The sequence below is a fragment of the Anomaloglossus baeobatrachus genome, chromosome 2 (genome assembly GCF_048569485.1).
Source record: "Anomaloglossus baeobatrachus isolate aAnoBae1 chromosome 2, aAnoBae1.hap1, whole genome shotgun sequence".
NCBI lineage: Eukaryota > Metazoa > Chordata > Amphibia > Anura > Aromobatidae > Anomaloglossus > Anomaloglossus baeobatrachus.
Genome location: NC_134354.1, coordinates 175,279,414 through 175,292,820, shown reverse-complemented (window position 1 = coordinate 175,292,820; position 13,407 = coordinate 175,279,414). Strand labels below are relative to the sequence as shown.

The window sequence follows — 13,407 nt, the reverse complement described above, 5'->3', positions numbered from 1 at the left end:
GAATCTAAAATATTGCCTTCAAAACAGCAACATTTATTCTAGGTACACTTGCACACAGTTTTTTTTAAAGATTTCCGCTCGTTTGGTATAATTGGTTATTCGTACATATGAAGATAATCCCGTCCTGTTTTTTTTTTTTCTCGCACCGATAGACTTCCATTGGTGAGTCTTGGCCGTTTTATGCAACCATATACTGCATGCTGGAATTTTTTTTTTCTTAGGTCAAAAACGGCTGAGGATGTGGCCCATGATGGCATTCTGTGCAGTCTCTAACCATCTGGATACAGAAATGTATGTCTGCTCACATGTAGTTTCCATTTTAAGGAGAACAGGTATATGAATATATGGCCTCCCCTTTATGACAAGCTGATTGGGGCGCTTCATCTTCCTTCGCTGTAGGGTCCAGTACTCCCACCTATCAAAGCATTGGGAACCTAGTAATTTTGCCATGACTTCATCATCCACTTGAATGTCTCTCATTTAGTGGAAAAAATATATGTACTTTTTCCTCTTTATTTATCTTTATTTTCTTTTACTAAACCTGACCCCATGTAAAAGCTAGTGAAACTGTATTTAGACATTTATGCAGCTGTGAAAAATCTATAAAATAGTAAGAGTTGTGACTGACGTCTCATAGGACGCATGCACTATTCACCATTATCAAATTCTTCAAAAGAAGCACATTCGCTTTCCCCAATTATTACATGAGCATGAATGGAGTACGGAGGAAAACAGACAATGTCTGCCGTGACCTGTGCTACAGTTCTGATCGGGGGTAAGTGGCTTACTACATGTTATTTCAGGCAGAAAGCAGTTTTCATCTGGTTTAACAAGAACAGTCATAAAAAGCCAGTCCCTAAAGTAACATTCAGGTAAGATTAAAACCAAACGCCAAACTCCACAACAGCTGGAGGGAAACCTTTCATCTATAAAATCTATCACTTTCCTGTGTGATCCGTTCTGTAGGAGATTCCTGTGTGCAGGGCTTTCACTGCAGCTTAGTGAGTCATAAATGTAGTCCTTGATCTCGCCCAATATTTTGCATGATACCAGGGTTGTTTTTTAATTTTAATAATGTTATTTAAGAATCATCTGAATCTTGACCTGTAGGGAAAATTTTACCTTCCTGGCTGAAGTTTTTCAATCTGCCAGTTCAGTAAGACACAAAAAAATGCCCAAACTTATTGGTGCACCCATCGAAGACATCTTACTTTGAGACCAGATACCTTTAGCAATAGAAGTCATTCAGTGTCTGAATTGGACAGTCCAAAGGAAAAACCCCAGTCAGCATGCAGCTGCAGTTTTAGGGCGTATAAATCAGACAAGTGCCTTTTTTCAAGTCATTTTTTTGTTTTTTATCGGATAGCACTCCACGCATTAACAAGGAAATAGCCCGTGCAGCCCATTATAGAGCTTGTAATTGTCCAATTACTTTTAGTCCTTTAAAAAAGAGGCAGCTACTAATTAAAGAGTTGTATTTCCTAAACCCTTACTTTAATTAAGATGTGAATACCCTCAACTTAAGGTCGGAGTCACACTTGCGAGTGACTCGGTGAGTCTGGCATCAGCATCACCCGGTATGGCCGCACACTCTCTAGACAGGAGCGTTTCAGCTGCATAGAAATACATGCAGCAGACCCGCTCCTGTCAGAAGAGAAGCCAGCCGCGCCGGGTGATGCGATCCGGAAATCGTGTGAGTCATACGTTTGTGTGAGCGCATCTTATAGCTGAGAGTCTCCACTTTAAGCCCATAATGATTATACAGTGTGTCCACCCATATCCTGTCCACCGCCATTAACTTGAGAACGGCAGCAGCTATAGGCATAGAAGTGGTGTCTAGGTATAGTAAAGTATCCATGCACTACGCAATGAAACCACCTATTGCGCCACCTGGTGGAAAACAACGGAGTTAGCATTTTTATCTTGAAAACGGAACGAGATAGAGAAAAAAAGGGAATTAAAAAATTGTAGAGCATCATCAATTCAATACAAATCAACACCTTGCATACAGAAATGCTATGATATGAAACCCATAACCCCTCAAAACATTGAATGCTGGTCACGCATAAGGCGATGCTCAAAGTGGCCTCCGTCAGCTGCAATGCACATCTGGACTATGGGCAGCATACTGTATCTTGCTGTATTTTGTGCAATATGGTAGGTGACACGTTTGCACAAGCATCTGTGATACGTTGTCGTAGGTTCTGCAATGTTGGTGGAGGGGTCGAATACACCTGCTGTTTGATGTGACCTCACAGAAAGAAGTCCAATGGGGTCAGGTCAGGTGAGCGTGGAGGCCACTCCATGCAGCCACCATACCCAGTGACTTGTAGGAAGGTCTCCATGAGGTATCGCTTCACGTCCGCAGCTTTGTGAGTTTTGCACGTTCTAATCATAGCATTTCTGTATGCAAGGTGTCGATTTGTATGGAATTGATGATGCTCTACAACTTTGTAGTTCACTTTTTTTTTCTCTATCTCGCTCCGGTTTCGTGATAAAAATGCTAACTCCGTTGTTTTTCACCAGGTGGCACAATAAGTGGTTTCATTGCGTAGCGCATGGCTACTTTACTATACCTAGACACCATTTCTATGCCTATAGCTGCCGCCATTCTCAAGTTAATGGCGGTGGACAGGATATGGGTGGACGCACTGTATAATTGTATCTTTAATATAATTGTCAAAACATGTGTCACTGTCCAAATACTTCTTGACCTAACTGTAAAGCGGGCTTTACACGCTGCGATCTCGCTAGCGAGATCGCAAGCGATCGTACCCGTCCCCGTCAGTTGTGCGTCACGGGCAAATCGCTGCCCATCGCGCACAACCTTGCTTACCCCTGTCACACAGAGTTACCTGTCCTGCGATGTCGCTCTGGCTGACGATCCGCCTCCTTTCTAAGGGGGCGGGTCGTGCGGCGTCACAGCGACGTCACACGGCAGCCAACCAATAGAAGCGGAGGGGCGGAGATGAGCGGGACGTAAACATCCCGCCGACCTCCTTCCATCCGCATTGCCGGTGGAGGCAGGTAGGGAGATGTTCCTCGCTCCTACGGTGTCACACATAGCGATGTGTGCTGCCGCAGGAATGAGGAACAATATCGCTAATTAAAAGAGAACGATTTTTTGTTTTAGGACGACCTCTCTGCTGCAAATTATTTTGGCCGCTTTTGCGATCATTTTAGGTCGCACATAAGTGTCACACACTACGATATCGTTAATGACGCTGGATGTGCGTCACAAACAACGTGACCCCGACGATAAATCATTAACGATATCGTAGCATGTAAAGCCCGCTTAAGTCCCCCATTTGGGATGCAAGAAGTGGTACCCACAGTGATTTAACAATTATGTGCCTATTTCAGTTTCACATGTCCAGTAATTATCCGTTAGAACGGATACTGTATAGATCCATTGGGGAAAAAGTTCTGCAAACACAACTTTTTTGTCCGTTATTGAATAACTGATTTCGGGCAGATCCATTTTTTTTATTAACTTTGGAGTCTCTGGAGAATGAATCCGTTAACAGATTGCTTTTTATCTTCCATTTGTATCGGATCCTGTAAGAAAACAACGCGGATCCTTTACAAATGCAAGGAAAATTGATGGCGAAATAACAATCCGTTAATGGATCCGTTCTCCTTAGACTCCAATGTTAAAAAAAATAGATCAAGCAGAAATCTGTTATTTAAAACAGACAAAAAGTTGTGTTTGCAGAACTTTTTTCCCAACGAATCTCTGCAGGATCCGTTCTAATGGACGATTACATGACATTTTTTTGCGTTTTTATTGTATTACAACCTTAATCTTTTGGTAATATGACCTGTTATTGACTTGCTTAAAACACAAGGGTCTCTCAACTTACAGTACTAATTTGTTCCCAGATGACCATTGTAATTTGAAATATTTTCATCTGAGGCCGTTGTAATGTGACGGACCAGTGCACATGTAAAGGGCCTATGCAACTATGTATCGTTTAATTTATTTTCAAGTTCAATGTTTATTTGGCTAACACAGGCACGTTTCCAACCCTTCGATACAAGTTTCCGATTTCATGCTATAGAAAATATTTTTCTTTGTGTTTATTGAGAAGAGTGAACTTTTCTCTTGAAATATGGAAATTGACATGGTATTTTTGGCTGGGGTTCTATTATTCTTTCCACTGTTTGGATCATGGCATGTTATGTGGCAGTCTTTTTCCTTTGTGCCATCTTTTGTTGACACTGACTTATAGCCAGGAACATTAAGCTTCATGTTGAAATTTCATGTAAAGGCAAACATCCACATAAAGTTCATCTTCCTGTTAAACCAGGCCGTGTATTTAGTACGAAAATATTTTGCTTTTTAGTGAATTTTGAGTAATTCCTGGAGAAATAAGGTACACTTTCTTCAAAAGACACGTTTGTGCACTATATAAAAATGTTTATAAGACTTTTGTCCATGTATTGTCAGGTTTAAAGGGCATTTCCACCTATGGGAGCAGTAAAATTTCTTTAGTAGACATGTTTAGGTAATTAGCATGTCTCTATTCTTTTATCTAGATACAAGTTCAGCATTGATCTAGGTTATATTTTTAGATCTTTATTTCATTCTATTCAGGCTCCATACAAAAATATATTGATCCTGACGTAGTAGGAATTATCTTATTTAAGAGCATTTCCCAGTAAATTAATTTTTTTTTTCATTAAATCTTTCCATTGACCGGTAGGATTATCTTTAGTCACATTTGTTATTCTATCCAGCACCTACATTGTATACAAGTGTATCTTGTATATCCAAAAGGGCAAGATTTCCTTCCACTTAGTGTGCTTCTTTATTATCCCAGGGTGATATCCAAGCATAATCCTGGATTTGAACTCTAAAGTATTAAATACAACACCGGAATGTTATTTTGCTATTTACAGGTCCTCAGAGAGTTCTTTTGATCTGCACAAGCTTATAGACGTGCCTCCTTTAAGCCCCTTTAATTTCCTTTAGTAGTTTGAAATCTAGAATGTCTAGAACTGTTTTTACACTTTTATGTGCCGTTTGCTTAATGTCAAGTATACGTGTGATGTAATTTGAGATATTGGTCAGGAAGTATTGTCATGGAAAGTACAAGAAAGTAAATCGTTTAGCCATTTGTCACTTTATTAGCGCTTCATTACAATATTATATTTTCTGTAAAAAAAAAAATGCCTCATTTGATAAGCAATTAAATAGCGAGGTCAATAGTCAAATACAATGATTATGTGAAAATACTGAAATAATCATTCATTTAAAGCCCATTTCACATGTAAAAAAGGCACTTGTGGTACGGTCTGTTTTTACCATCCGTGTGTACGTATGTGTCATTCTTTTGGCCATCTGTGTGTGTGTCATCCGTGGGAAATAAAAAGCATTCAAAAAATGAATGATTTTTATGTCTTATAGATGTGCAAAGATGAAAGATATATGGATAATAAATAGGTAATACAGTAGGTAATAGATGATAGATAAATAGTATACAGTACATAGATAATACACCGCTAGATAGAGTGTACAGATTTATATTTAACCAAATAAATAAATAATTAAATGGGGGGAAAAACAATGTGGGCTCCCCCCATTTTTAATAACCATCAAATGTAAAGCAGACAACTGTGAGCTGATAATATCAGGCTGGGAAGGTCCATGGTTATTTGACCCTTCCCAGTCTAAAAAAAAAAAAAGCCCGCAACTGCCCCTGAAGTGTTGCATCCTGAGATGCTTCAATTCTGACCCTGCACCTTGGCTTTTCCCGATCGCCCTGGTGGTCTGGCAATCAATGGTTTTTAACAGAGAGCGGTAGAGTTGGGTTTCAAAGCCGCGCCAATGACCGACAGATCATGAAGATTTCAGATTAATGTTGCTTTATTTTGTGCACAGGTCAACGCGTTTCAAGAGACTCGGCTCTCTTCCTCAGGACAAGCTGGCAAAGAACATCAAAGATGAGAGATGAGAGATTTGATGTTCTTTGCCAGCTTGTCCTGAGGAAGAGAGCCGAGTCTCTTGAAACGCGTTGACCTGTGCACAAATAAAGCAACATTAATCTGAAATCTTCATGATCTGTCGGTCATTGGCGCAGCTTTGAAACCCATCTCTACCTCTCTCTGTTATCTGCCATTGTGGGGACCGCTGCCGTGGCCTGGAGTTACATGCATTTATAGGAGTTGTGACTTTCACAACCCCTTTTGGTGAGTAGGATTGCTCATTTAGGACCCCATATATACTGGGGTAAGACCCTATTGCGCTTCTTTTTCCACAGATTCTCTTAATCAATGTTTTTTGGGATTCATGTCAGCTGTCCAAAAACACAGTTGGCATCAAGCTCTGGTGTTCATAATGGAGAGCAGTTTATCAGATAGCCCCATTACTAACCCAATAATATAGAAGCACAAAAAAGATATCAAGAATGTCTTGGTACATCTGTACATTCATCCTTTTTTCAATTATATGATTTTTTTTTTGTTTTTTTTCTTTAACTGCTAGTACAATCTGTGAAAATGAAATTATGTGGCCATTTTGCTCAAAGCAAAAAGCTTTGTTTTCATTGTCTTAATAGAAAAACAAAACAAAACATGGATTCTAATTTTTTTTTTCTTTGTGGTTGAAATGTTACCTCTCCACAGGACAATTTTAATACAAAAAAAGCTTGGTTTCTTGTCTAATGGCCCCTTTAGGCCATGTGCACATTTTGAGTATTTGGTGAGATTTTATCCTCAGTATTTGTAAGTCAAAACCAGGAGTGGGTAAAAAATGCAGAAGTGGTGGATTTGTTTGTTTTTATACTTTTGATTTGATTGTTCCATTCTTGGTTTTGACATACAAATACTGAGATAAGAAACTCACCAAATACTCTACGTGTGCACTTGGCCTTATACAGTTCAGTTATTGGGTAATGAGCATTTGTGGGACATTTTTTCTTGACTATTGGTCCTTGTAAACAGATCAGTAATGACCAATGACTCCCCATACGCTCTTTCATTGTGTCTAGTAAATTTTAAGCAGGCTACAGTCATTATCTGTAGTCCATTGACTAGGATGCTGCCGATAACAGGACATTCTATGTTCAGAAAACATTTAACGCCATGGATTGTCTATTAAGCGCATTATTCTAGGATAGAAAATATCCAACCTTTTTACAATTTAAACTATGCATTTTACTGTAAAGGATTCCACCCTTAGTAATTCTGTGGCATTTCTCCTGAAATCTGCAGCACAATCTACTTGTAAGAACTGTGGATTTTGCAGCAGATTTTTCAGAGGTGTAAAATAACAGCCTGTGAGAATCTATAGTGCCCTATATCGACAAGTTCAGCCAATGTTCTGGATGCTTTCCAATGCTTCCCGATTCTCCTCCAACAGATAATGTTGACAGAGGTGAGGATCTGGCATATCTTATTTCGGACTACCTATTTTTTTATTATCCGCTAGAGGAATCTAAAGCTGGGTTTACACACTGCAACATCGCAAAGGACATCGCTGTAACGTCACCGGTTTGGTGACGCAATAGCGACCTCCCTAAGTCTCTGCTAAGTCTCTGGTGAGCGTTCAAACAGGCAAACCTGGCCAACAACGCAACAGCGATCCGGACCTGCAGAGCGACCTAGCTGGTTGTTGGGGACGTTGATAAGCAGCCTTTTGAAAGGGAAGTTGCTAACAAAGTCGCTGCAAAGTCTTCACACACTGAAACTTCATGCTGCACAGCGGGAAACAAAGGACCTAGGAATGGTCCTGAACGATTTGTAACGATTACAACTTCACAGCAGGGGCCGGGTCGCTGATAGGTTTCACACACTGCAACATCGCAAACAACATCGCTATTGCGTCACAAAACCGGTGACGTTACAGCGATGTCGTTTGAGATGTTGCAGTGTGTAAACCCAGCTTAACAGTGGTTCTCTCCTAGACAACACAGGCCCATTCAGCAGAGTGATCGCTCATGTGTATGGAGGTGTTGAGAGTGATATGGTAGCTGTTAGCCGAATAGTCAGCTGAATCCTCATTTGACCGACAGTTATCTGTTGTGTTTGGGACTTCAAAACTGTAAAGACCTCCTTCAAAGCTTCTAACCATGTCAACCAATATTTTTGCTCTGCACTCACACGGGGCAGAAACCCCAAAATTTGGAGAATTTTTTTGGTTTGAAAAATTATCCATTAATTATGTTTTCAAGCTTGTTAAAAAATCAGACGTTGAAATACAGGTATCCACAAAGGACAAGCTTTCTTCTTTCTGGAGAAGAGCTAATGTGCACTCAAATATATTTGATTTATAATTTGTCAATGATAAATTGCATAGGAATATTTGTTTCTCTCTTTTTTTTGCCTGTTTTTATATAATTGATTGCCAAGTTGATAAATGGAACAATCGGTTTTGCTTCTATTCATGTTTTACTATATTAAATAAATTATAAACTTTCATTGTATGTTGAAATAAGTGCTTTTGTTTCATAATCATTATCTCTTTGCCTAAAAGAAAATCCCAAGAAAGGCAAGAGAATTTAATTGTAAAAGAAAGTGAGGCGGTAGCCACTTTCCAATGTTCACTTTAAAAAGCATAGTGAACTTTATTTCACCTCTCTGGTACACAGCTGTTCAATATGACCGTCAGTTTTGATCTGCATCAATGAGGGGACCTGGTCGAACAATGCCACTAACGATATTTTGTGTATAGTGCTGGCAGATAAAGTTTTATAGTGAAATGCTGAAAATCCCTTATATTCCATTTTGTTTGCTCTCCATAGGTCAGCCATTTAAGCTTGACCCAAAGTCTGCTCATCGGAAGCTTAAGGTTTCTCATGACAACTTGACTGTAGAAAGAGACGAAACCTCCTCGAAAAAGAGCCACACACCAGAACGTTTCACAAGCCAAGGAAGTTATGGTGTAGCTGGCAATGTGTTCCTGGACAGTGGCCGCCATTACTGGGAAGTGGTTATAAGTGGAAGCACCTGGTATGTATTAAGTGTCAGTCCCTGAGCTTATATCTGGTGGTTTTCCTTTCTTTTTATATGAAGACTATACCATAATGAACCAGAAATAATATTTAAACAGTAACACAAGTAGGTCTGGGTTTCCCTTAAGAATTTTACATACTTGTGTATCGATGTTTAGAGGAAATTGAAGATTTTAACATTCTCTATAAAAACTTTCTCAAATGGGTAATTTGCTTTTATTGTCCGCCTTACCAAATTTCTCCATCTCAGGTTAAAATAAGGCCTTGGTTTAGTGACCACAATACTTAGCAATAAAGAAAACATGCTTCGGAATCCTGTGAATTTAACTTAGTGTAGAAAGATTTCATGAAATAGTAGAATTATACTCTTTACACTGCAATTTAGTATGGATTTTGTGAAGCTTCATTTCTAATGTTAGATATGGCACATGGTTCTGAAAGAGTCCAGATATACAAAGCTATCCTAGATGCATAAAGGCATTGAGCTGTATATTCAAGAGATCTTTCAGTGGGATCTAGTAGGATCTCATTTGCTTTAAATTGTCTGGTTAAATGAAATGCATCACCAAAAAAATATAGAAATCTTGTTTTTTTCACGCTGACTACTGGGGCCATTTTAGATTTATATTTCCTTTTTCTTTTACTGGAGACTTTTCCTAAGTCTCATTATCACATTGACAGGTAACCTCGACTCAAATTCAAGGAAGAAAGGATTATTCCAATCATTTTCAAAAGAAATAGAAAGCTTTATTGCAACATCTTAAAAGCTTGACATTTTTAAGTATATCCAAAAGGATTTAATAACATTTGAGACCATACCTATGTCCTTATCCAAGATTAAGTACCTAGATATGGTCTGAAACATCATAGGAAAAAGGATTTTATATTTTTGATGTACTTAAAAATGTTACGGTTTTAAGATGTTGCAATAATTAGAGATGAGCGAGCCATAAAATGCTCGGGTGCTCAGTCTTCGAGTCGAGCAGGTAAGACACTGAAAGGACTCAAGTAACGAGTATAATGGATGTCAGTGTTCAGACAGTTCGGCTCTCCGTCCACATACAGCCAGCCATAAAGAGAACATTTCCAAGGAGGGAGGGTTTTTTTGGTATTTTTTCCTGTTTACACACTACATCCAAAAATGTTGTTCCCAATGTTGTTCTCCCTGGGGTGCTTGCTCACATCATGCAGTGAAGCAAGGTTTTTCTTTCTGGTCGTTATTTCACGGAAGACACATCCGAGCACCAGCAATACTCGGCCAAGTACCCAAGCACCCCGATGCTCGCATGAGTATTGAGCAGTGGTGAGCACACTCGCTCAACATTAGCAGTAATGTTTACTATCTTATTTGGAAAACGTCTGTAGCCTCACTTCCTTGAATTTTCGCTGTGGCACACCGTAGCAGGAATAGATTTCTCCGTGCTGAGAACCCAACAATTGTCCTTATACGGGTGAGCTGGTAATTAGTTTATCGTTCTTGCAGTGGCTCTGTCATCAGTGTCTTTTTACTCTGTACTGTGAAGAGCCAGCCACTTTTTAGCGGAAGCCATAAGAAAATGGGCATCTCACCTCTTTTATGTGCAACTGGAGTTTTGAACCCTGAAGCAGTTAAAAAAAAAAGTTACATAAGAGGGAACGTGGGCACAGTAATATTATGTTCACTTTTTGAGGCGTTTTTTTCAGGCAGATTTTAGGTGGAATTTACATGAAAAGAATGCCATGTGCATATAGTCTTACAGATCTAAAAACACTGAAGCCGCAATGTTTGTAAAAACTAACATTTCTCTCTATCTCAAAACTGTTGTCCACAACTGTAAATAGATTAAGTAAATCGTTAAGGTGAATATAGTAGCAATGCTCATATTATACTTTTCAGAGGGTGCTCATTAACTAAAATAAACCAAATAGAAATGTAATCTTAATTGTAGTCAAATGGTTCCAAAATAAGCTCACAAATCTGGAAGTGAGAATTTATTTGTGAGTAATTTATTTTTCATTGTTCTTTTTAGGTATGCGGTTGGCATTGCATACAAGTCTGCACCAAAGCACGAGTGGATAGGAAAGAATTCGGCCTCCTGGGTATTTTGCCGATGTAACAATAACTGGGCAGTAAGACATAACAGTAAGGAGATTCCGATTGAACCCTCTCCACATCTACGCCGTATTGGAATTTTGCTAGATTACGATAATGGTTCACTATCGTTTTACGATGCCTTGAACTCCATTCACCTATACACTTTTGACATTGCTTATGCACAGCCTGTGTGTCCCACCCTTACTGTTTGGAACAAATGTTTGACAATTTTAACTGGCCTTCCCATACCGGATCATCTGGACTGCATGGAACAGCTGGCATAATTTCTACAGCCATCCACCTGTGCGTGACCATACCTTTATTTGGTGCAATTACGCTCCAAAGTGAAAATTTGAAGAATTTGCTTTCTTTGATTTGAATCCATTACAGGAATGTTTTATCAATTATTTATGGATAGACTTTTCATTAGTCTTTTTTTCTCAGTTTTGCACATTGACTGACTTATTGATCTAGCCGTCCTGCTTGCGGTGCTCATTAGGAATGCAATGTTCTCCAATATTACCTGCGGATATTCAAGGACATTTTTTCAGTTGCACATTATAATCGGACTTCTCTTTGTGCAGAAAATTCCAAAGGTGTGTGCTACAGATTTGTTGTATAGAAAAATATACAAACGTTGGTTGGTATTGCCATTATTTCACTAGGAGAATGGGCACCAGCATTTTGCAATATGTGTTATAAATAATGTTTTATACATTAGCGAACTGAGTTTTGCACTCATTCTTGTATTGGGAAAAAAACAGCTATTGTTACTGGCCTTTTTCGAAAAAGATACATTAAATATGTTTTAAATAGCACATGAGCTACATATTACAATGTTACAAGTACAATACTGGAAAATTTCCAAAGGAGCAGGAAATATTTAAAGGTTTACCTTACAAATCTAATGGAACCTTTCTTAGTACTTCTCAGGAGCTGTGGATTATATTTGACACAAAACTGAGTTTAATAAGTGATATTAATCTAAGGAACACAAATAGAAATGTTAACCTTGATCAAGTTGGTTAAGGCAATGTATCCGTTAGGGAACATATTTTGCAGTCAGGTTTATTGCATATTGAGGTAGAATGTATCTCAGTCTAGTCATTGGCCGTCAAGTTAGAAATCACTGGCTCTGGGGTAGCAGAAATTGCAAATATTCTGGGACTTGGAAACTCCATAAGTCTCATCAGTTTCATACACAGGATTGTCACTTTTACTTTTTATTTCAAGCACCAGAAAGAATTGTGGAGCATGTCAAGAACGTAGGGTCTGTTGACACCTATCGAACGCCAGCACTAAACAACTGCACTAATTGGTGGTTATTTAAGTCTGTTTTCACAGGTAGACCATACTTTAAATACACCCTGAGAAATCTGTCATAAATCATTGAGTGTATGTAGGCTGTCATTGTTCATGTGCGCAGAGAACGATGTGCTGCCGAGAACGATGATATTTTGTGTAAACCAACAGAACATTTAGCCCAATGAACGAGTGTTTAGACAGCGCGATTATCATTAAACAAGCTTTCCCAGGAATAACATTAACTGTGCATCATAAATGAACCTTAAGAAGATCCATGCTAAATTATTTTTGTTATACTAGCTAGGTTTCACATGAACGTTGAGGATTCATTAGTGTAGCAGCAAAGAAAGTCCTAGTTTGGTCCCAACATGCCATACAAGTTCATTAGGCACTTATACAGTTCTCAAGTGTCTGTCATAAGGTAATAATCAATTATAGTTAGTTCTTTGAACCACAAGAGGTTCAAATATTTTTTTTTATTTTTTTTTTTAAGGAAAAAAATGTAATCAATAAAAGACTTAAAACCTTGTGAACTGCAAATCAACCATCCACTATTTCAGTAGCCAGACTACAAGTTCTGAAAACGCATTGGCCATTTTTCCTAAGATATGGAACCAAAGTGTGGTCTTTGGAATGACAGGTCTTTTTAACAGCTAATTATTACTCATTGGTAGTCTTCTCCAAGAATAGCTTATATCTGTCTGCCTTTCTGGTCTGGCGTGTTTGATCTTTTAAGATCAAATACAGTACAATGACCTCTACTGATTCTGTAAGGAAGACATTTTTTCTCCAAAAGATGATTATTTTTCTATTGTTTTGACTACAGCTCTTTTTTTCCTTCTGATTTGAAAGAGTTTGACGTCCCACAAAAGAACAATTTAAGAAATTATTTTGCAAGATTTTAACATGATATAAAACAATCCAAAAGGTTTCATACATAACAAAACATTACCAAGTGTCAAACTTTCATTGCCAGACGACACCACTTTTTTACTTTAGCTCTGGTTCATAATGCCCTCACTTTATAATTAATGTACAGTGAAGAAAAACTATATTACTAAGTTCATGAATATT

General features: G+C 38.5%; 1 protein-coding gene across 5 annotated transcripts in view; it reads left to right on the top strand.

Annotated features, from left to right (window-relative positions):
* The window catches only part of MID1 (midline 1), a 637,342-nt gene extending 625,594 nt beyond the window's left edge, over positions 1-11,748 (top strand). For all 5 annotated transcript variants that reach the window (XM_075335497.1, XM_075335499.1, XM_075335498.1 and 2 more), the window contains exons 9-10: positions 8,745-8,952; positions 10,964-11,748. In XM_075335497.1, coding sequence (XP_075191612.1) covers positions 8,745-8,952; positions 10,964-11,312 — 557 coding nt within the window. In that variant the 3' untranslated portion in view covers positions 11,313-11,748. The remainder of the gene's footprint in view (positions 1-8,744; positions 8,953-10,963) is intronic.
* Positions 11,749-13,407: the final 1,659 nt, after the last annotated feature.